The 21,983-nt window shown below is 35.5% G+C and overlaps 3 protein-coding genes and 1 pseudogene across 3 annotated transcripts in view; all 4 read right to left on the reverse strand.

Annotated features, from left to right (window-relative positions):
* The window catches only part of LOC126757644 (uncharacterized), a 44,319-nt gene extending 43,114 nt beyond the window's left edge, over positions 1-1,205 (reverse strand). The window contains exon 1 of the mRNA XM_050471711.1: positions 973-1,205. Coding sequence (XP_050327668.1) covers positions 973-1,173 — 201 coding nt within the window. The 5' untranslated portion in view covers positions 1,174-1,205. The remainder of the gene's footprint in view (positions 1-972) is intronic.
* A 2,715-nt stretch (positions 1,206-3,920) lies between these two features.
* LOC126754748 (juvenile hormone esterase-like) lies at positions 3,921-6,223 on the reverse strand (annotated as a pseudogene).
* Positions 6,224-10,928: 4,705 nt separating this feature from the next.
* LOC126754746 (juvenile hormone esterase-like) lies at positions 10,929-13,601 on the reverse strand. Its single transcript, XM_050466826.1, has 7 exons — positions 13,371-13,601; positions 13,157-13,300; positions 12,923-13,076; positions 12,211-12,396; positions 11,585-12,144; positions 11,230-11,519; positions 10,929-11,172 (listed from the first exon to the last, which is right to left on the reverse strand). The coding sequence occupies exons 1-7, from the start codon at positions 13,569-13,571 to the stop codon at positions 11,013-11,015; spliced, it is 1,695 nt and encodes a 564-aa protein (XP_050322783.1). The 5' UTR covers positions 13,572-13,601; the 3' UTR covers positions 10,929-11,012.
* Positions 13,602-15,697: 2,096 nt separating this feature from the next.
* Positions 15,698-18,109, reverse strand: LOC126754743 (juvenile hormone esterase). The gene is made up of 7 exons (XM_050466821.1): positions 17,880-18,109; positions 17,665-17,808; positions 17,447-17,600; positions 17,188-17,373; positions 16,461-17,026; positions 16,095-16,390; positions 15,698-15,959 (listed from the first exon to the last, which is right to left on the reverse strand). Exons 1-7 carry the CDS (start codon positions 18,072-18,074, stop codon positions 15,773-15,775), a joined length of 1,728 nt encoding a protein of 575 aa, XP_050322778.1. The 5' UTR covers positions 18,075-18,109; the 3' UTR covers positions 15,698-15,772.
* Between the last annotated feature and the right edge of the window lie 3,874 nt (positions 18,110-21,983).

Raw genomic sequence — 21,983 nt, forward strand, 5'->3', positions numbered from 1 at the left:
GGAAACCTGTTGAAAAAACACAATAATACAAATAATATTGGCTTTAGTAATAAAATTCCCTTGGATATGTCGAAATATCTTGAATTAATGACTATTGCTTTAAAATTATTTCAGTCGATCACGAAAATGTGTAGTACTTCAGAAGTGAGCAGATTTCTAAAATTTCGAAGCAGTTAAATTTATATCGGATGTTTAATATTACTAATAATTTTCAAAGGGTGTCTCTATAAAGATAAAAGATTAGCTTTATAGTTGCTGAGTTATAGATATAATTTTATAATGAACATAGGTTAGGTTAGCTTAATCTGGTACACCATTCTTGGCAATCTCGTCCACTATTTCATTGCCCTAGATGCCTTTGTTGCGAGTCTTTCGCAACAGCAAAGAACTTCAGTTTGAAATTCTGTCCGGCAACTTAAGTAAAAGGCTGCCTTATGTCTAACGCTGAACAGTATATACCCGTAATGAAATGTCATCTGCTTTGATTTTGAACCGGTCTACAACCAATGCTAATATCACTCACCAAATGGACCCAAGCGATAGGCGGGCACTACTAGAATTACATCACTCGTATCCATAAAATATTGCGGTCCTACACTGCTGGGACTCGGTGAGCCGATGAAAAATCCACCACCATCTATGTAAAACATTACTGGCAATTTTCCACCGGCACCGTGCTGCAGCCAAACATAAAAATATTTTTGAGCAAAATTTTGGTAATTTTATAATTGTATATTAGTTACCAAGGGGCGATATATGTTCAAGTACAGGCAATCCTCTGAACCGCTAATCGGTTTTAATACATTAATATAATCACGTTGTATACAATCAGGCTTAGAATATAGTGCTGATAAGGTGCCATCCCATAGTTCCGCTTCTTCAGGATTCTATTATAATATTATTTATAATTAGATTATAAATATACTGTTGCAATCAGACATTGCTTGTTCGAGACGTACGCTTCTTACTTACGCTAAATCTCAAATCACCGATGGGTGGTTTGGCGTATGGTATGCCCAAGAAAGCTTCAAATGAATAGCTTTCATAGCCGCTCATAAATCTGCCGAGCACACAAGATGAACCCGCAAAGCATACCTTCGGCGAATTGGCGCGTATCGGACCGATATTCGAACAATACACCAAACACGTTAACAACAAAGTAATTCCTTTCATTACTGCGACAGTACGATAAACTCTAGTAATTGTTTGAGAATCTGACTTTGTGCAAAACTTTTATACTAAACCAGAAGTAATTAGGCCATGATTCTAAATGAGTTATTTTCCAAACATCTGCCTCCTCGAACATACAAAGTCGTCGTTATAGATAAGCAAATTTATGCAGAAATTCGTAATGATTTCGAATAAATTAGCTATACGAGCAACTTTTGTACATAATATATATATGTGATATTTTGTTTTTTGATTTATTGTCCTTTTAGTAGTTTTTGCCTTTGGACGAGGTTGCCATTTTTACAATAGCCAAATGCACTCAAGACAAATCCCTTTAGCACCCCTACCGATAGCTGATCCATATTTTATAAGTTTTTAAATACATATTTCTTAACTCATATGTAGTTTTTATATAAATCTTTATTTTTAGTAATTTTAATCTATAAATTAATATAAAATCTTTAGTTAATTTTTTAAAATAAAAAAATATCTGTTTTGATATTCAATCTAGTTTGGCGCGGAGAAATCTAATTATTACTTCCAATTATATTTCCGAGATTTTAGGACAAATAATTTTAAAATCACAGGAAGCTGGTATTTATCTTATAAAAAAACTACTATGTTAGGTTGCTAACTGTAAATGTCATTAATATTTGTTTGAGACGCAAGTAAAGCTTGTGTGAATGATTAATTGCTTAGTTGAAGCTGAAGCAAGTTGAAAAAGCACGTGTACAGGAAGGTTTCAAAATAATGTTTTTATTATAGATGGTCAGGTTCATAAGTAAACACAGTATTCCTACAGTGAAATCAACTAGTTTTGAAACTATTATTCAACTAGTACGAGCCACACTTCTAATTAGTCACCGGAATATTCAAACAACGAAGGACCCGACAACAGAGGATGATATCTCTTTCGAATCTTCAAAATGTTATAGAGGTCCGTCGGGTCGCTGAAACTTAAGGACACATTTTACTCATTCTGTTGATAATGAAAAATTTTGTCAAAATAATAATAATAAACATTTTATATATGTTCGAATTATTTTATGGCTGGGGGGGATAAAGTCGAGATTGTCACGTGAGGGGTTTCGTTACTCAGGGCAACCATTACAAGTATTATGCTCCCTCTATGAGGCCATCATTGTTGTCTTTATTCCACTTACGAATAATCGCTCTGTTAAGAATAATGATTGGAGTGAACTTTGAGTTTAAGAGAGTGCAGAATTTCACAGTTAGCGAGTAGTTTGTGTAAGGGATCCTTAAAAGTTTTTCTTCTTTACTGGCGTAGACAGCGCTTACGCGATTATAGCCGACTCTCATCCGAGGCTGATTGCTAATTTTCATTGGGAGTGTTTTTTTACGTGGCGGGTCCCAAACCCAGCGCACAACCCTATGTAGGGGATGTTTCGCCTTCTCACTTTAGCTCGCCTTCAAACGGATGTTTTTAGGCTACCCAGAGGATACTTGGTCAAAGACCGGAAGTCGCGAACTGCTTGAACTGTATGTAAAAGAATCGTTTCTGGCCACTCCCAAGTGAATGGCGATCAAGAACTTTCCTCACTTGCGTGAACTTCTACACATGACTCCATCCTCCGATCCTTAAAAGTTAGTTGAATATAAAATAATATATATTAAATATAAAATAATATAATTATATTATAATAATAATTCCCAAAAGGGATAATATGATTTCTAAGTGCCGTTTCGGCCATTTGTAATATTCGGGAATGTTTACAATTTCATTATGGAAAGATACTATGCCCAAACCTTTACAAATTCTTCTTTACTAGCGTAGAAACCGCTTACGCGGCTATAGTCGAGTTGACAACTGCGCGCCAGTCGGCACGCCCTTCTCCACCTGGTCTTTCCAACAGAGTCGAGAAAATCCATTAATTATTCATGAGCAACCATTACTTTCACCTAAATTGACAGTTTGGTATAGTTTTTGGTCTGGTGGCATCATCGGTCCGTACTTTTTCCGAAATAAAGCTGGTTACACCGTTACTGTTAAAGGAAAGCGGTATAAATCGTTGATAGCCAACTTTTTATGGCCGAAATTAGAAGAAGTTGATCTTAACAAAATCTGGTTCCAACAACAGTTAGCTACGTGCCCCACAGCACGAGCAACAACCATATTATTGCGAGAAAGGTTTGGAGATTCTATTATTTCAAGAAATTGTGACAACTGAATGGCCTCAGAGATGTTGTGATTTAATACCATTAGACTACTTATTGTGGAACTATTTGAAGCCATTGGCCTTTACTCTCTTCAAGCTTAAGAAGTCTGTATTGAACGTCCGTGTAATTCATGATATACGACTTGATTTAGTGAGTTCATCTAATTCGTTCCTGATATTGAAGTCTTGTAGGTGATTAGAATGATGTTATATTAAGAAATTAATTGCATTTTCGATACTTCACATTAAATGAAAACATGTCAATATCCTTAGCAATTAGTGTGTTTTTTTTAAGAAATCATATCACTTGTACAAGCCTATCCCTTTTGAAGCTTAAAATGTGGAAATGTAATGTTCACCATATTTCTGAACTCTTTAAGGGCCCTGCCAAGCTTGAGAATTAATACCAATACTTGAAGTGCCCGAAAACAAGCCTCCATTGTGCATAAAAAACAAAAGGGGTAGTTCATCAGCGTACCTTTCCTAAAATTTACTAAGCACATGTATTTACAAGATTGACTTTATTTTCTGCCTTATTGCATAAGTATGTGTATGCGTATTCGAAAAAGGAATTTAGCAAGAATCATATATTTGGTTCCACAATGCCATTCGCTCAATATTCCATGAATTGCCAGTTTGGAACGGCTCCTCATCTGTCACGATCGATAAATATTCACAATTTGGAAAATTTAAATCATTACATTCTTCGATGTCAGCAAATTCATCTGAATAACTAAAAAGAAACATGACACTAACTCATACACATATTTTTAGACCTACTCACCCATTTTCGGCCAAAGGCTGATATAGCCTAACATAGCGTTTAACCAGCGCTGCCTCAGGAGACTGTTTTGCATAACCATTTGATAATCTGGGTGGCCCATTAAACAGAAACAGCGAATCATCAACGTGTGCAGTGCCAAAATCTTTTGAGCTATTTGTATAATATGGCGTATATGAATAGGGTCCACGATAGTCAAAACGTAGTATTCCTCTAAAATCACTGCGACTAGAATTGACATTAGATTTTAAAACTCTGTAAGTTGGGTGTATGAAATAGCGGTCTCCCAAAAGCTAAAAAGGAAAAAAGATTAAATGTAATTTCTTTTATATGCATGGATATGTCATACTTATTTACCTCCAAAAAGCCATTTAACGTATCATTATTCAATTCGTGTTTACCATCCATATACTCTGTTACCAATGAATCTATCACAGCATCTATGTCACATGCAAGAGGTAAGTCCAATGTAATACTTAGTCTCTTTCTAAACTTTTCATTTAATTCTTTCTGCAGATTCTTATTGCTTGCTAATCGAAGTGCTATAACTAAACCCTCACCTTTGGCAGGTACATTACCAACGATCCAGGATATATCATTGCCCGTTCCAAACGGTATAAAGGGTCATGTTTCAAGAATGCACCAGGCCAGGCGTCATTTTCAACATTCGGACGGAATATTGCAAGTGGTTGCTCAGCCCAAATTTTAAGATCATCGGCGGCTAGTAGCAGGTCTTCCGGTTTTATTGATCGCAACGCGTGAACTAGGCCAGGGGAACTTAGATTCTCAGCCTCTGTTACACCAGCAGCTTTAGCCAATTGAACCACTTGGTCTCTAGGATCGTTTACTGGCAAAGCGAATGGTGAGTTTCCGACGCCACTCATCATAATAGCTTTACTGAATAGACCTGAAAATGTGTTGAGGTAACAGTTCTTCCAAATACCACAATCGTCTTTATGGCTTTATAAATTACCCTCGTTATTGTTATTCATTAAGTGTAAATGGACTGATGAACCACCAGCACTATGACCGAAAATAGTCACACGATCGGGATCACCGCCAAAAGCCGAAATGTACTTATTAACCCATTGTAGTGCTAATTTCTGATCTTTAAGTCCATAATTTCCTGTCATCTCTTCATCGTTAGTAGATAGGAAACCTGTTGAAAATAACAAAATAACGCTAATAATATTGACATTAACACGAAATTATGTTACGGGAAGTGAGCCGATTTCCAAAATTTCAAAGCACTTAACTTTATATCGAATATTTAATATTACTCGTATTAATATATTTTTCAACAGATGTCTCTAAAAAAAATAACAATTTTACTGAAGTAGCTTTATAGTTTAAGAAATATATACTTTTATAATGAAATATATATACATACTTTGTTTCTAAACCGGTTTTCAAAAAAAAAACTTTTATCACTCACCAAATGGACCCAAGCGATAGGCGGGCACTACTAGAATTACATCACTCGTATCCATAAAATATTGCGGTCCTACATTGTTGGGACTCGGAGAGCCGGTGAAAAATCCACCGCCATGAATGAAGAACATTACTGGCAATTCTTCACCGGCACCGTGCTGCAGCCAAAAATAAAAAGAGCATTTGTAATAATTTTGGAACATTTTTGTAATTATATATTAGTTACCAAAGGGCGATATATGTATATTCAAGTACAAGCAATCCTCTGAACCTCCGATATAATCACGTTGTATACAATCAGGCGTAGAATTTATTGCTGATAAGGTGCCATTCCATAGCTCAGCTTCTTCAGGATTCTTTAAATAGATTGCAAATATACTGTTACAATCAAACATTACTTGCTCGAGACGTATGCTTCTTACTTACACTGAATCTCAAATCACCGATGGGTGGTTTGGCGTATGGTATGCCCAAGAGGGCCTCAAATGAATCGCTCTCATTGCCACTCATATATCTGCCGAGCACACAAGATGAACCGTCTAAGCATACCTTCGGCGAATTGGCGCGTATCGGACCGATATTCGAACAATGCACCAAACACGTTAACAACAAAGTAATTCCTTTCATTACTGCGCCAATTCGATAGACTTTAAAAATTTGTTTGAGAATCGGACTTTGTGCAAAACTTTTATACTAAACCAGAAGTGATTCAGCCATAAATTGAAACGTGCCCAAGCATGTGCCTCTTCGAACATATGTATGTATAGTACGAGTATGTCGTTATGTTTTTACGATCTTTTCGGCAAATTAGCCATTAAATAATTAGCTATATTTTGTACATTATGGTGCATAAAAAGTGTTTTCCACAATAGTTTATATAAAATTGAAATATCTTTAAAAATATTTTTTTTTAAATTTTTTTCTATTATTGTTGGAGCAGATCGATGTTTTAATGAATTTAAATGAATGAAGTCGGATGATAACTACGCAATAAATTAATAAGTAAATACGCCAGAGACATTTAATTTTTTCTCCGAAATGGTATTAGAGAGATTTATGAGAGTTGGGGTTGAAATTTGGACGATGGGCGTGGCATCATCCACTTTTTGGTGAAACCACATATCGCGGGACCCGTCAGACCGATTTTGACTAAATTTAGTACGTGACATTCTTTAATGTCACGTTACGAAAGTATGTAACATCAGACAACAACCACACCTACTTCGCATATAGCACAATTTTAAATTCCACTTGATTCTTTTACTTTCCAGTATACAAACCAAGAAGGTAACCAATAACGGTATTAAACTATGCACGAATAATGCCTTTAGTGTATGCCACCTTATGACCAAAAATTGTTCAAATTCAAGAAAAACTGTTCAAGCCCCTTGGTACCGAATATGTGGACCTCAGTACCTATAGTTGACTTTTGATCGAAAATATCGGTCAATGTGTGAGATATATGTATGTATGTATAATGAAATTCTGTGATAATCCTTCTCCGACAAAGGTATGTTTACGGGTCAAAAATGGTTTGAATCGGGCCAATTCTTCCCTTAGTCCCTATATTTCTGCGGATTTCTTTGTACCGCACATATCGGCCAATATTTGAATTATCTCAATGAAAATAAGAGAGAGTATTTTACTCATAACAGTGTATCCCCTTGTATCTTTGTGAAAAATTTGAGCGAAAACTTGACCTAGCCCGTATATAACTACTTTACTCTATATTATTGCCTTTTTAGTGTGATGTATGTTAATGCTATGTGGGATTGGGAAAAATAAATAAAATCGTGTCGATACTACTCCAACTGCCATATACTACTACATATCGTCACCTGAAATGCAAGATAACGTAACATCACTTTTCGTAGGTTTACAGGAGAAGCAAAAAACCGTATAAAAAGAAAACCACTTGAGATATTGAAACAAAATTTTCAAATCTGAATTAACATGAACCTATAAGTATATTTTAGAAAAAAATAATGAAAAAATTAAGCAAATTTTATAGTAGGTGTCTTACGTTATTTTGAATTTTCATTTCTGAAACAAAATAACGTATGATCAATGTAAATTTGTATAAAAATTAAAAATTTGAATATTAATACTTTTTTTTTTTAATTTTAAATAAAAACAGTTGCAAGTTTTTTATATTTCATGTTATTTTTATTATTAATATGTACATAAGTACTAGAAAAAATTTTAATATTTCAAGCTAAAAAATGTGGATAATGTTTAATTATTACTTATTAAATAACTAATTATTCAAAAGGTATATTATCATAAAAGTAATAACAGTCTACTGGAATTAAAGCTTCTAGGTCCTGCAGATGTTGCCATTTCTTCTTAGTTATTGTTAAACTTTGCAATAGAATAGGCTGCTGAATTCCTAAAAAAGCACGGGTCTGATTACTTGGATCATGGAGTCGCTAAAACGAACTCTGGCGGCTCCTTCTCTACCCATATTCCGAGGGAGTTGTGGGTGGGAAGAAGCCGTTGGAGAAAAGTTACAGTGAGCTTCTTCATGGATGGGTCAAAGGTAGAGGGGTCTACTGTCAGGAGCTCTCTATCAACTCCAGTTTCTCCAACTTCCTAAGTATTACAGTGTCTTCCAGGCCGAGATTGGAGCCATTAAGGTAGCAGTAGATTTACTACTCCGGAGTGCACCCTGCTTCAGAGGAGTGACCATCGACTCAGATAGCAGAGCGGCGATTCCAGCCTTGAACTCATTAACAATGAGAGAATTCAGAGCTGATCGAAGACCTAACCTCGCTATCAATAGCATCGAGTGCCATGAGCTAGCAAGAAGAGTCTTACCAGACGCCATCTGCAGAATAATATTATTATAGTTAATATTTTAATGAGAATTGTTGGCAATTGTGTAGATATTTTACCCTGTACAGGGTATATTAAGTTTTCCACGAAGTTTGTAACACCCAGAAGGCAGCGTCGGAGACCCTATAAAGTATATATATAAATGATCAGTATGTTGAGCTGAGTCGATTTAGCCATGTCCATCAGTCTGTCTGTCTGCCCGTCTGTCTTCCCCCTTTGGGTTGAGGGGGAAACCGAATATGCCCGCGGCAAGGCATACCTGTCGTAAGAGGAGACGAAAAGCCACATGCACTGTGTATGACATTCATCTGATCTTGTCTCGAATGTCAGCATGGCCAAAAGTCAGAAAAGTGCTTAATATTAGTTTAAAATGATATTATAGTTTTTATATAAGTTTACATTTATATAACAAACATTTGTTGTTCAAGCGACAAATGTCATCAGTCATGATTTGGGATTACTACTCGTATGAGCTCAAACTGGAAGTAGCCAAAAGTTACAAAAGTCATACCAAAGACTTTAACATGGTACCACAGGGAGCAGTTAGCCCATGGAGGAAACTCCAATCTGCTCATAGGGTTTGGCCCTTTGGGGAGATTCGTGGTGGCTGTGGTTTAAACCTAAATGCAGGAAGGGCATTTGTCCAATGTGGAGTCGCACTACGGCCGGGTGTCGGACTCAGAGTACGGCAAAGATTTTAGATGGGCCTCGAACCCGACCAAGGTGGATAGGGAGTCCCACCCTACCAATTGGAACCAAAGTATATGTAAGTGTATGTGGAGTGAACGATCGGAATCTAGTGCTGGTATAAAAAACTTTTGCATTTGACAAGATATATTCACGAAATTCGGTATAGATACAAACTGAATGATCGAAATCAAATGCGTGCATGGAAAACTTCCTCATTTCACGAAATTTGGTATGAGTTCTTGTTTATAGAAATAATGTAATATCGGAAGAAATCGTTCAGATCGGATTACTGTAGCATATAGCTTCCATACAAACTGAACACATATGTAGTTACTAAAAGAAATGTACCTGTGAAGGGTATATTAGCTTCGGTGCAGCCGAAGTTAACGTTTTTTCTTGTTTATTTATACTTTGAAAATAATCCTTATCAAAAAAATATTTTAATTTACTTCCATACCATTATATAACTTTAATATAATTAGTAAATAATTTAATATTATGGCTAAGAAATTATATTTATTTTAAAGATACATACATACATACTCTTATAAGCACTTATTGTGTTTTAAAAATGATTTCGACAAGTGACAGCTACGGCCCCCAAAAAATAGTCCATCGGTGTTCAATTGCTCGATCTTGAAGACCATGCCACAGGCCCACGATACGCGGTAATGCGCTCTTCAAAATTGATCTTGTTAAAACCAAAGATGGTTCAGATAGACATCCTCCAATTCAGGCACGGCTTCCCCTTAGATTTAGCGCCTACTTAGATTTTGAAAGAGAAAAAGTAAATGTTTTATTTAAAAAAAAAACTGTAAGCTTGGGGCATAAGAAAGTAAGTTTACACCAAATTTCGTGACAGAAAAAACAATTTTTGTTCAAGATAAATATAAAAAACCCAAAAATTTGGTTATTTGAACATTTCACATATATTTTGAGGTTATGTAAAAAAGTCTATTCACACAAATTATAGATCTTTTCATTACCTACAACAAGAGCGTTCAACTCATTTCGTACTACTTGTATATAGGCGAGAGTCCGATTTCTAACTGCAAACGCTGGTGTCGAAAAGAAAAGAAGTATTCAAACATACCTGGACCAGCTATTGTTGAGTGCTATAACAAGCACATGGGAGGCATATACCTGGCTGATATGCTGTCAGAGTTATATAAAATCAACCACAGCTCAAAAAAATGGTATATGAGCATCGTATACCTCAACACAGAAGCAGTGAGTAATTGGTTGCTGTATAGAAGACACCTCAAGGGCTAAAACGGAAATACAAAGCATCATTGCTGGATTTCCATCTGAGTATTGCAAATGAGCTCCTACCCTCGTCTAACATTGCACAAATAAATCTACGGAAAAGAGGCCGTCCATCAGCAATTTATTCGACAATTCAGTCAGTGTCTCCATCTCATCTTTAGTGACAGACGTTTCATGTACGACATTATCAAAGCGATCGTGTATTTCTGAACCGCCAAAATCCAAAATGGGGATTAAAAGAGAGAGGCTTTGTCAAACCGCCGTTGCGAAATCCAAATGCTCAAAATGTAAGGGACACTTATGTTGCAATTCTCAAAAAACCTGTTTTGTTTCATATCACTCATGAAATATTTTGGAAATTATTAGAGATTATATATAAAATCAATATTAACCAATTTTTAAAAAGGTAAAATTGATATCAGTTCATATTCAAAGCTCAACTAATAACCTTGTACCCTCAAAATATTTTTAACCACGGCCACTAATATTCTGACATGAAAGGGTAAGGGACCCAAACCGAGCTCTTATGAACTCGAACAAAGAAAATTTTAGTATTTTAAAAAATTAAACAATTCAGATTTAACACAGTCAAATATAAGAATGACTTTAATTTCTGCTTTATTGCATAAGTATGTGTAGGTATGCGTATTCGAAAAAGCAATTTAGCAAGAATCATATATTTGGTCCCACAATGCCATTCGTTCACTATCCCAAGAATCACCAGTTTGGAACGGCTCCTCATCTTTTACGATCAACAAATTTTCACAATTCGGAAAATTTAAATCATTACATTCTCCGCTGACAGCAAATTCATCTGAGTAACTAAAAAAGGAAACATTACACTAATTCATATATGTACATATTTTTAGACCCACTCACCCATTTTCGGCAAAAGACTGATATAGCCTCACATAGCGTTTAACCAACGCTGCCTCAGGAGACTGCTGTGAATAACCTTTAGATAATCCGCTTAGCCCATTAAACAGAAACAGCCTATCATCGTAGTGTACAGTACCGAAATCTTGTGAGCTATTTGCAAATATTGTCGAATATGAGTAGGGTCCGCGATAGTCAAAACGTAGTATTCCTCTAAAATCAGTGCGACTAGAATTTACATTATATTTCAAAACTCTGTAAGTTGGATGTATGAAATAGCGGTCTCCACAAAGCTAAAAAGGAAAAAAAGATTAAATGTAATTACTTTCATATGCATGGATATATCATACTTATGTACCTCTAAAAAGCCATTTAACGTATCATTATTCAATTCGTGTTTACCATCCATATACTCCGTTACCAATGCATCTATCACAGCTTCTGTGTCACATGTACCAGACAAGCTCAATGTAATGCTTAGCCTCTGGCTAAAGTCTTCATTTAATTCATCCTGTAGACTCTTATTGCTTGCTAATCGAAGTGCTATAACCGTGCCCTCACCCTTGGCAGGTGCATTACCAATGAACCAAGGTATATCAGTATTCGTTCCAAACGGTATGAATGGGTCCAATGGATCTTTTGTTAAGAATGCACCAGGCCAGGTGTCATTTTCAACATTCGGGCGGAATATTACAAGTGGTTGCTCAGCCCAAATTTTAAGATCATCGGCGGCTAGTAGCAAGTCTTCCGGTTTGATTGATCGCAACGCTTGAACTAGCTCAGCGGAACTTAGACTCTCAGCTTCTGTTACACCAGCAGCTTTAGCCAGTTGAACGACTTGGTCTCTAGGATCGTTTACTGGCAAAGCGAATGGTGAGTTTCCGACGCCACTCATCATAATAGCTTTACTGAATAGACCTGAAAATGTGTTTAGATAACAGTTCTTCCAAATACCACAATCGTCTTTATGGCTTTATAAATTACCCTCGTTATTGTTATTCATTAAGTGTAAATGGACTGATGCACCGCCAGCACTATGACCGAAAATAGTCACACGATCGGGATCACCGCCAAAAGCCGAAATGTACTTATTAACCCATTGTAGTGCTAATTTCTGATCTTTAAGTCCATAATTTCCCGTCATCTGTTCATCGTTAGTAGATAGGAAACCTGTTGAAAATAATACAACAATGCAAATAATATTGACATTAAGAATAAGATTCTTTTGAATATGTCGAAATATCTTGAAATGATGACTATTGCTTTAAAATTATTTCAGTCGATCACGAAAATGTGTAGTACTTCAGAAGTGAGCAGATTTCTAAAATTTCGAAGCAGTTAAATTTATATCGGATGTTTAATATTACTAATAATTTTAAGAGGGTGTCACTATAAAGATAAAAGATTAGCTTTATAGTTGCTGAGTTATAGATATAATTTTATAATGAACATAGGTTAGGTTAGGTTAATCTGGTACACCATTCTTGGCAATCTCGTCCACTATTTCATTGCCCTGGATGCCTTTGTTGCGAGTCTTTCGCAAGAGCAAAGAACTGTTTCAGTTTGAAATTCTGTCCGGCAACTCGTATAAGAGAATAAAATGCCTTATGTCTAACGCTGAACAATATATACCCATAATGAAATGTCATCTGCTTTGATTTTGAACCGGTCTACAACCAATGCTAATATCACTTACCAAATGGACCCAAGCGATAGGCGGTCACTACTAGAATTACATCACTCGTTTCCATAAAATATTGCGGTCCTTCCTCGCTAGGACTTGGTGAGCCGGCGAAAAATCCACCACCGTGTATGTAAAACATTACTGGCAATTCTCTACCGGTATTGTTCTGCAGAAAAAAATAAAAATAGGTTATGTAATTACTGTGGAACAAACATTCCGGTAATCATATAATTATATATTAGTTACCAAGGGGCGATATATATTCAAGTACAGGCAATCCTCTGAACCGCTAATAGGATCTGTTACGAAGAGATAATTACGTTGTATACAATCAGGCATAGGATATAGTGCTGATAAGGTGCCATTCCATAGTTCCACTTCTTGAGGATTCTTTAATTAGATTATAAATATACTGTTTCAATCGAACATTACTTGCTCGAGACGTATACTTTTTACTTACGCTGAATCTCAAATCACCGACGGGTGGTTTGGCGTATGGTATGCCCAAGAAGGCCTCAAATGAATCGCTCTCATTGCCACTCATATATCTGCCGAGCACACAGGATGAACCGTCTAAGCATACCTTCGGTAAATTGGCGCGAATCGGACCGATATTCGCACAATACACCAAAAACGTTAACAACAAAGTAATTCCTTTCATTACTGCGGCAGTTCGACAGGCTCTAGTAATTGGTTGAGAATTGGACCTTACGCAAATCTTTTATACTAAACCAGAAGTGATTCAGCCATAAATTTAATCGTGAACTTTACCAAACACGCGCTTCTTCGCAAAAATGTTGTTGTATTTTTACGATCTTCTCGGAACAATTTCAAATAAATTAGTTTTATTTGGTACATTAGGGTGCATGCTCTAAAAAGTTTTATCTACAATTTTTTATCACATATAAATAATCGAGTTAGATATAGGGTTAAAATATATATATTCCAGCCATTTTTTTCAGTAAGTTCACCGCGGTTTTATATTTATATAGACCGTTTGTTTGTAAGTTTTGAGACTACTTTGGATGTCAATATACAATAACTTACAGACATATAGATATACGGTTATATCATACCGATGATATATACCTAATTTGATTCCAAATGACTGGTCTAATATAAATGACCAGGGTGACAAGCGGTTGAAACGTTGTCACAATATGCATTCATGGTGTCGGTTCCCCTTTGGGGAAATGTGGTTAATTTATTAGTACATTTTGAAAATTTCATCTGTCAACAAAGACACTTCCACATGCCAGATAAGTCAAGTAGAGATCGGTAAGTTGCAAGATTTTATTAGTAACCGGCGATTAGCCAGAGATAGACTTAAATGTGACGGTTTGAATCACTTATTCGAGGAATTATTTAATAATTACGGTTTTAGGCCTCTTTGGGTGCGTCTGTTGGTCATTATATGTGTTCTTCCTTCCAAAAAAATCCTAATCCATGGTAATATTTTTTATAGGATTATTTATTAACTGTTATGGAGCATGATTTGGTCAAAAATACTTAGTATACTATATATCCAGCAAAGTGCGAATTTCTAGCATTAATTAGCTTTCGTTAAAGGTTAGTCACCCTAATGAGCTGCTGACAAATCTTATCAGCAGCCAATATTTATCTTGTTCTAGTTTGAATAGGTACAATTGTACCTAGATTCTTAGTTTATTGTTCACTAATAAATTATCTGCCAGCGTTTTTATGCAATGTATCAAACTCCATCGGTGCAACAGTATATTTGCAATCTATTTAAAGAATCCTGAAGAAGCTGAACTATTGATTGGCACGTTATCAGCAATAAATTCTACGTCTGGTTGTATACAATATGATTATATAATAGTATCAAAATCGATTAGCGGTTCAGAAGATTGCCTGTACTTGAAAATACTAATATGCATATGTATATAATTATATGATTTCCGCAATGTGTGTTTCGCAACAAATCTATTTTAATTTTTGGCTACAGCACAATACCGGTGGAAAACTGCCAGTAATGTTTTGCATACACAGTGGTGGCTTTTTCACCGGCTCACTAAGTCCTAGCGATCAAGGACCGCAATATTTTGTGGAAACGAGTGATGCAATTCTAGTAGTGCCCGCATATCGTTTGGGTCCATTCGGAAAGTGAAGTATTATTAGACCGGTTCTGAAACAAAGCAGATTATTTCATTAGAAAATTATATATGTACATATATAACTCAGAAACTATAAAGCTAGCGTAGTGGAACTTTTATCTTCATAGAGACACTCTTTTTAAACTACTTGCAATATTAAACATCCGGTTTAAAGTTAAGCGTTTCGATATTGTAGAAATCTGCTCTCTTCTCCTTCTTTATTGCCGACTTCAAAAACAGGGAAAATGCGTTTAAAGACGGCGCACTTAGGCTAGCTTGTCTCGAGCACACAAGTTCTCAAGGTTGAATCTCAGAAAGTGTTACTCGAAACAACTTGAAAATTAAGGACAATATTCCAGAGATGATGTTAATAAGGTAATAAAAAAATTAAATTTTTCGAAACCCATAAGCCCATGTATCCTCAATAAAGTGTTGACAAACCCAAAAAACAAATCGACAGCCAACAGTTTAAGCTTAGTAAAAATGGAGCGTTACACGATAGAACAACGTGTCTTCAGTATTGAAAAATATTTAGTTAAAAAATTTCATAAAAAATATGTTCGGAATAGTGTTTTAACTTATCAACTTTGAAGATTAATTGAAATGCCTGCAAACTTAAATCTTGCGTTAAATTTGGGACAACTGTATCTCTGTCAAAAACCTTCTTACTAACTAAATTTTTTTGAATGCTCACAATTACTTTCTATTTTATTTTTTTTCTTGTAAATGTAGTTTTAACACAGTTGTTTTAAATATCAAAGAGAGTTTTATCTAAGTACTCCCACAGTTTCATGCGTTTCACATTCCACTTATTTTCAACCTGAAATAATTCCGTATCATTGACAATCGACAAATAATCGCAAATGGCTGCTCCGTCGGGTCGGTCAAACTTATCCTTCGAACAAGGGCTCATTTTATTAAAGGCTTCGACAATGCTGGAAATAAAATATTTCTGTCAAAATAACTATAACAAACTTTATAATGCATTTAGAGCTGGTGTGCTAAAATCAGAACTGTTACGTTACATATGAGGTTTATTTACAGCAGGCAACGGAACCATATGTACTTACCCCGTTTTAGCATACTCAACATGTAGTTCCACGTATTTCTTAACCAACTCCCTCTCAGGCGTTGATTTTTCATATCCATTTGGCACTAAGAACGGCATGCGATATAGATATAGCAAATCATCAACATGTACAGCGCCCACGTTTCTCGAGCTGCCCGTAAAAATCTCAGTAAATGTATTTGGCCCACGATAACCAAATTTAATTATTCCCGTAAGGCTATTTGCTCGACCATCAGAATAAACATTGCTGGCAATAGTTTTGTATAGTGGATAAGTAAAAAAGTAATCACCTAAAAGCTAATGGAAAACAAAAATGTATCCATTGATATTAATGTACATATGTATGTTTACTATGTTCCACAATTACCTCGAGAAAGCCATCAATTGTGTCTTTATTCAACTCGCGAACACCACCCATATATTCCACAACTAATCGCTCTATTACTTCATCAACTCTTTCCAGATATGTTGTGCCATTCAGTTCCATCACTAATTTGAATAAATCATTAAAGTTCTTATTGAAGTGAGCTTGTAAATCCGGATCCGTAGATAATCTTAGCGCCAAGACCGTGCCTTCACCAATTGACGAGGTATAACCACCAATCCATGGCACAGTTTTCGGCATTTTTGGACTTCCGATTAATTTGAACATATCTTCCGTTATGAAAGGTTCCGGCCATGATTCTTGTTCAATGGTGGTACGAAAAGTACCAAAAGGGTACACACTCCATACTTTGAGATCAACACCTGCCTTTAACAGGTCTGTTGCTGGCACATTGCGCAGAGCGTCAGCTAGTTCTCTTGAAGACATTTCGTTAACATTTGTAATTCCAACACCCTTAGCTAATTGAATGACCTGAGACTTTTGGTCGATTTGTCGTAAGAAAGGGCAATTTGCATGGCCGCTCATTAATACAGCATTGCGAAACAAACCTAGAAAGGGTTGTGTTTTTGATTAATAATAGTTACTCAACACTCTTTTATGTTGTAAGTTGTGAATAATAATGGAAGCGGAGCTGAAGCTTTAGACACTGTAGAATTTTACATTAAATTTGCCGAGCACGAGTGGTTTGAGTACGAGACCTCATAAGTACCTTTTGAAGCCGGGCTTAACATGTGGAAATGCACAGAAAAACTGCCAGCACTATGGCCAAAAATAGTAACACGCGAAGGATCACCATTGAAGGCAGCAATATATTTTTGTACCCATTTAAGCGCGATGTTCTGGTCCTTAAGTCCAAAATTACCAGTCATATGCTCATCACCGGTACTAAGAAAACCTACAGACATCAAGAATTATGATTATCACATAGAATCCTTTCAAGGAAGCTTAAAAATTGGAGAAGTACCCACCAAACTGACCCAAGCGATACGCGGCTAATACCAATATAACCTCATTAGTTTCCATAAAATATTCAGGACCATACACTGCGGGACTTGGAGTGCCTGAAAAAAAGCCTCCGCCGTGTATGTAGAATAAAATGGGTAGTTTCTCAGTGGACCATTTCTAAAATTTACAAAAAAAGGTGAGGTAAATTGATTGTAGCAAGCACGTTTCAGCGTCCTTTTACTTTGGGACGATACAAATTCAAGTAAAGGCAGTCCTCTTCACCACTAATCGTAGGTATGCGTGGAATTTGGTTATATTGAATGCATTCAGTTCGTGGTTCTTTGGCCATACGTTTGTCGTTCCATGGTTCAACTGGTAAGGGATTCTATTATATAAATAAAATAGAATATTTGCTATAAAATTTTATATGCTCGATATTCTCCCAAACTTTCTTACCTTAAATCGCAATTCACCGATCGGTGGTTTAGCAAACGGTATGCCATAAAAGGCTTCATATTCTTGACCCTCACTGCCTGTTGCATAAACACCTTCGATACAACCCAATTGATCGATACAGACTTCGGGACCACCGGCTTTCGTAACGGAAAAGTTGAAATAATTTGCAACAAGCACAAAGAGCAGCGCAAACATTTTGTTAATCAATTGTTAAAGCACAGATAAAATGATTGATCCGAGTGATATTTTCATCAGTTTTATAGGTTTCCGCCAGCTTTGAAAGTCGGCGACGGATTGCGTGTTTCGAAGTACAAACAAATATTTACACAAATTATTATAATATTATTATAATACAATATATTGTATATATACAGTAGGGGCTCAGAAAAGTTAAATATACGGAAAAGTTAAGCAGCTTTCAGTGACCACACGGAGGGTACATGTGGCGAAATTAAGTGAAAAACTTTACATATGGCAGAATACGTGGATTTGGGAAATCAACTATACAAGTGGTTTTTAAATCAACGAGAAAGGCACTATCGAATATGTGGTCCCATTTTGAAAGCTTAGGCAAAGCATCTTTTTGAATAAATTTATGCAAATATAAATCCAAATTTTTTAAAACTGAAGTAAGATATGATTTTATTTATTAAGTGATTTGAAACTAGAATAAATTTCGATTAATATTCAAAATAACTTGCCTGCAAAGGTCATTCTTCTATTGGATAATTGACCACGAGAACATTTTTTGTATGCTTCTTCCATCAAACGTCACAGCAGCTATTCAACCGATGGACCAGAAACAAATAAAACTGACAAAACTTCAGTTGTTGGCATCCATTGTGGTTCTAGTAGACCTGTTGATTCATGAATCATTGCAGAAACACGATCTTCGTCATGCAATTTTGCTATTAAAACTTTTATGGAATGAGTGCCCTCAAAGCGTTTTAGAAAACTACTAAAACTAACTAAATTGGGGAAATCATCAGTGTGATGACGAAGACAACATCTCTCTATCGGTGCTGCTTCCACCGGACGCTTTTTATAATCGCATATTCGAAGAGACACAAGAGTTGTGACAAGACTAGTTCCTGATTGCATTCTCCCAGTTGAAGATATTACTGCATGGAATGCCGACTTCGTTGATGAGAATGAAAAGGAATCAGACAAGAATGAAGATAATGTTCCCAAGCTCCAGAGTTTGTATCTTACAATGAAGCTATATACGCTGTGAATACGGTTATTCAATGGAATGACAATGCAATACAAAGCTCTGCAACAAGCATATGTATTTCACAACTTCTCGAACTACGATCGGACGTCGTAAAATCCTCTTCACAGAAAAGACTCCTTAAGAATAACTTGCATGTTTCCACGGAAAAGTTAAGGATTCGAAAAGGTTAAGCACCCCAATAACAAACTACTTAACTTTTTCGAGCCTCTACTGTATTTTAAAAAGGGTATTAAATAGTGTTGTTCTACGTCAATATATTAAGGATGTTCCTTTTTATATGTAATATACTATAAATACTATTATTTTACAATTAAATAAATATATAAAATTTAAGTAATTTCGAAGTTCCAATTTTTTAAATTTCAAGTTTTGTTTTCATTTCGCACTTAAATTGTTAGTGAACTGGAAGTTAGAAATCTTTTTGAATAACTGTATTTTTTGAGATATTACTTCACTTGGAAAAAAACCGTATATCTAAGATCAATTTGTAAAATAAAGAAAAGTTCTAAATCTGTTCAAATAAAGGATAGTTTTAGCAAGAATTGGTTTATTCAACCTGATTTAATTTGTGAAAGTATTTCCCTTTGACTTACAGATTTTAAGATGAAATGTCAAGAGCTAGACAATCCATGTCAAAATCTATAAGTCAAAGGAGAATACTTTCAAAAATCATAATAAGTACTTAAAAACATACTTAAAAAAAGTATCTACACCTTTCCTGCATTCAATTGAAATCGATAAGGCAAACGTTTGAACCTCACATCGAGGTTGCATCGTATCAAATATGGGTTTATTCACACCGCTACTCCGGATGCGTGCGTGATTTGCGTGTTTTGGGGTGCTGAAAACATTTAATAACACAAATTGCTTAACAGTTTACTTAACTTATTTGTGAACTATTCATACTATATATTTATATTATAATGAATAATCGCTGAATAATAGTTCGATACTGCAAATGTAGTTGATCAAAAGAACTTAAATATGGTATTGAAAATATGGTCAAAATCTCATGACATTACATCAAACGTTCTCATAATCTAAGTCCCATAATAACGCTTCTTCTTCTTGATGGAGAAAAAAGAGAAACCTTAACTTCGGTTGCGCCAAAGGTGCACTTTAGAGGTTAATTTCTTAAAGCAACTCTATGTATAATTAAATCTAAAAACGCTTACATTCAACGGGAAGCATTCTTTCTAGTCATACGGTTTGATATAAACACCATTCAAGCATGTAGTTATACTTTTTAATACAGAAAAAAGATCTGTTATGAAGATCTTTATCTTGATTTTGATAGATCAGTTTGTATGACAGCTATATGCTCTAGGGATTCGTGCTGAACAGTAATTAGGAGATTGTAACGCTACCCTTGACAATATTCCACGTCAAATTTCGTGAAAATGTCAAGTCAAATGAAACAGTTTCCCAGACAAGTATTTAATTTTGAGCATACAGTTTGTATATTCTATTGTGATACGATATCGGAGGTTCCGCTAAATGAGGAGCACTGACGAAATAGTCGCGTAAATATAGACAGTCAGACGTGCAAGACGGATATAGCTAAAATCGACTCAGAGCGTCATGCTGATCAATTATATAGTATTTCCACTTTTCTCAAATAAGAGGGAAATAAACGCCCATTTTTAAGGCACTACCTCAAGGATTGCTCATTTACTTATTGAAGGACTGTTACAAGAAATGTATTATATGTTATATCAATATTACTTTGAAATTCCTTTGGCCTGGTATTAGCTGATGTAGTTATCGATCCATATCTTGTCTTTGGTCCCATATATTCGTATGTACAAGGATGGATAAAGACCTTCCGTCTGGTTGTTTTCGAGGTGTATACCAAGTTATCAAAAAGTTAGGCCAATTTGAAATTTCAAATCAATTTCGACGCAGTTTTTATCTCCTCAATCGTAACAAAACGACGTTCCCCGTATTGGCTTTTTGAGTTCACTGAACGCGTGGAGACAAATTAGTCGAAAACGGTAGCGAAGGAAGCATATGAGTCAAATTGTGGGCAAAAGAGTCGCGAAGAAGCAATACAGGATGATATGGTGCACAAAAAATCCTTCAAATTGCTTTGGGCTGAGCCAAATGATATTCCAACACTATTAGCAAGGTCTCTAATTGTCGATCTGGTATTTTCATCACCAAATTTTTGGTCGTGGCCCTTTCTGGATTGAAGTTGATGGTGTTCGTCAGGAATAAAGGGTTGTTAAACTTATTCCAGTGTGAGAGCGCCTCAAAATTAGCGTTTTTTATAACATTTTCCATTATGGCCAGATTGAACAAAATTATAATTTTTGGGCATTTAAATTAAAACACCCAACATTTAGTATGAATAAAAATTACTATATAGTGGTTATTTATTATATGGAGAAACTATTTAAATCTTTTTAAAGAATATTATAACAACTGACTTTTGTCCTTCCAATGCCCAATAATAGGATTTAAGCAAATTTCTCAATCATTAAATGTTTTTAATAATTTTTTGGTTGAAAATATTACCATGATGCTTTTGTAATTACAAAACTTTTCATCAAATACCTTTAAATTTCACAAATTTATTTAATTTTCATTGTTTTACATTTTTTATAAGTGTTCATGAACGATGCAACAAATCCCTCCGTTTACATATTTTTTTCGTAAGATTTCAATCTGGCCATCGCTCGTTTCCAATTGCTAAACGACAAAACCTCCTGAACTCGATCAACTGTCAAAGTTTAGGTGGTTTTGACGTTTAGCAATTGCTCTCTCACTTCCAGTGAGAGAGGAGTTAAACATCTCTTTATCTCTGGTGTTCGTCTTTAACGCCAGGAATAATGGGATGCCCAACTTATTCCAGTGTGAGAGCTCCTCAA

This window comes from Bactrocera neohumeralis, chromosome 4, assembly GCF_024586455.1.
Source record: "Bactrocera neohumeralis isolate Rockhampton chromosome 4, APGP_CSIRO_Bneo_wtdbg2-racon-allhic-juicebox.fasta_v2, whole genome shotgun sequence".
Taxonomy (NCBI): Eukaryota; Metazoa; Arthropoda; class Insecta; order Diptera; family Tephritidae; genus Bactrocera; species Bactrocera neohumeralis.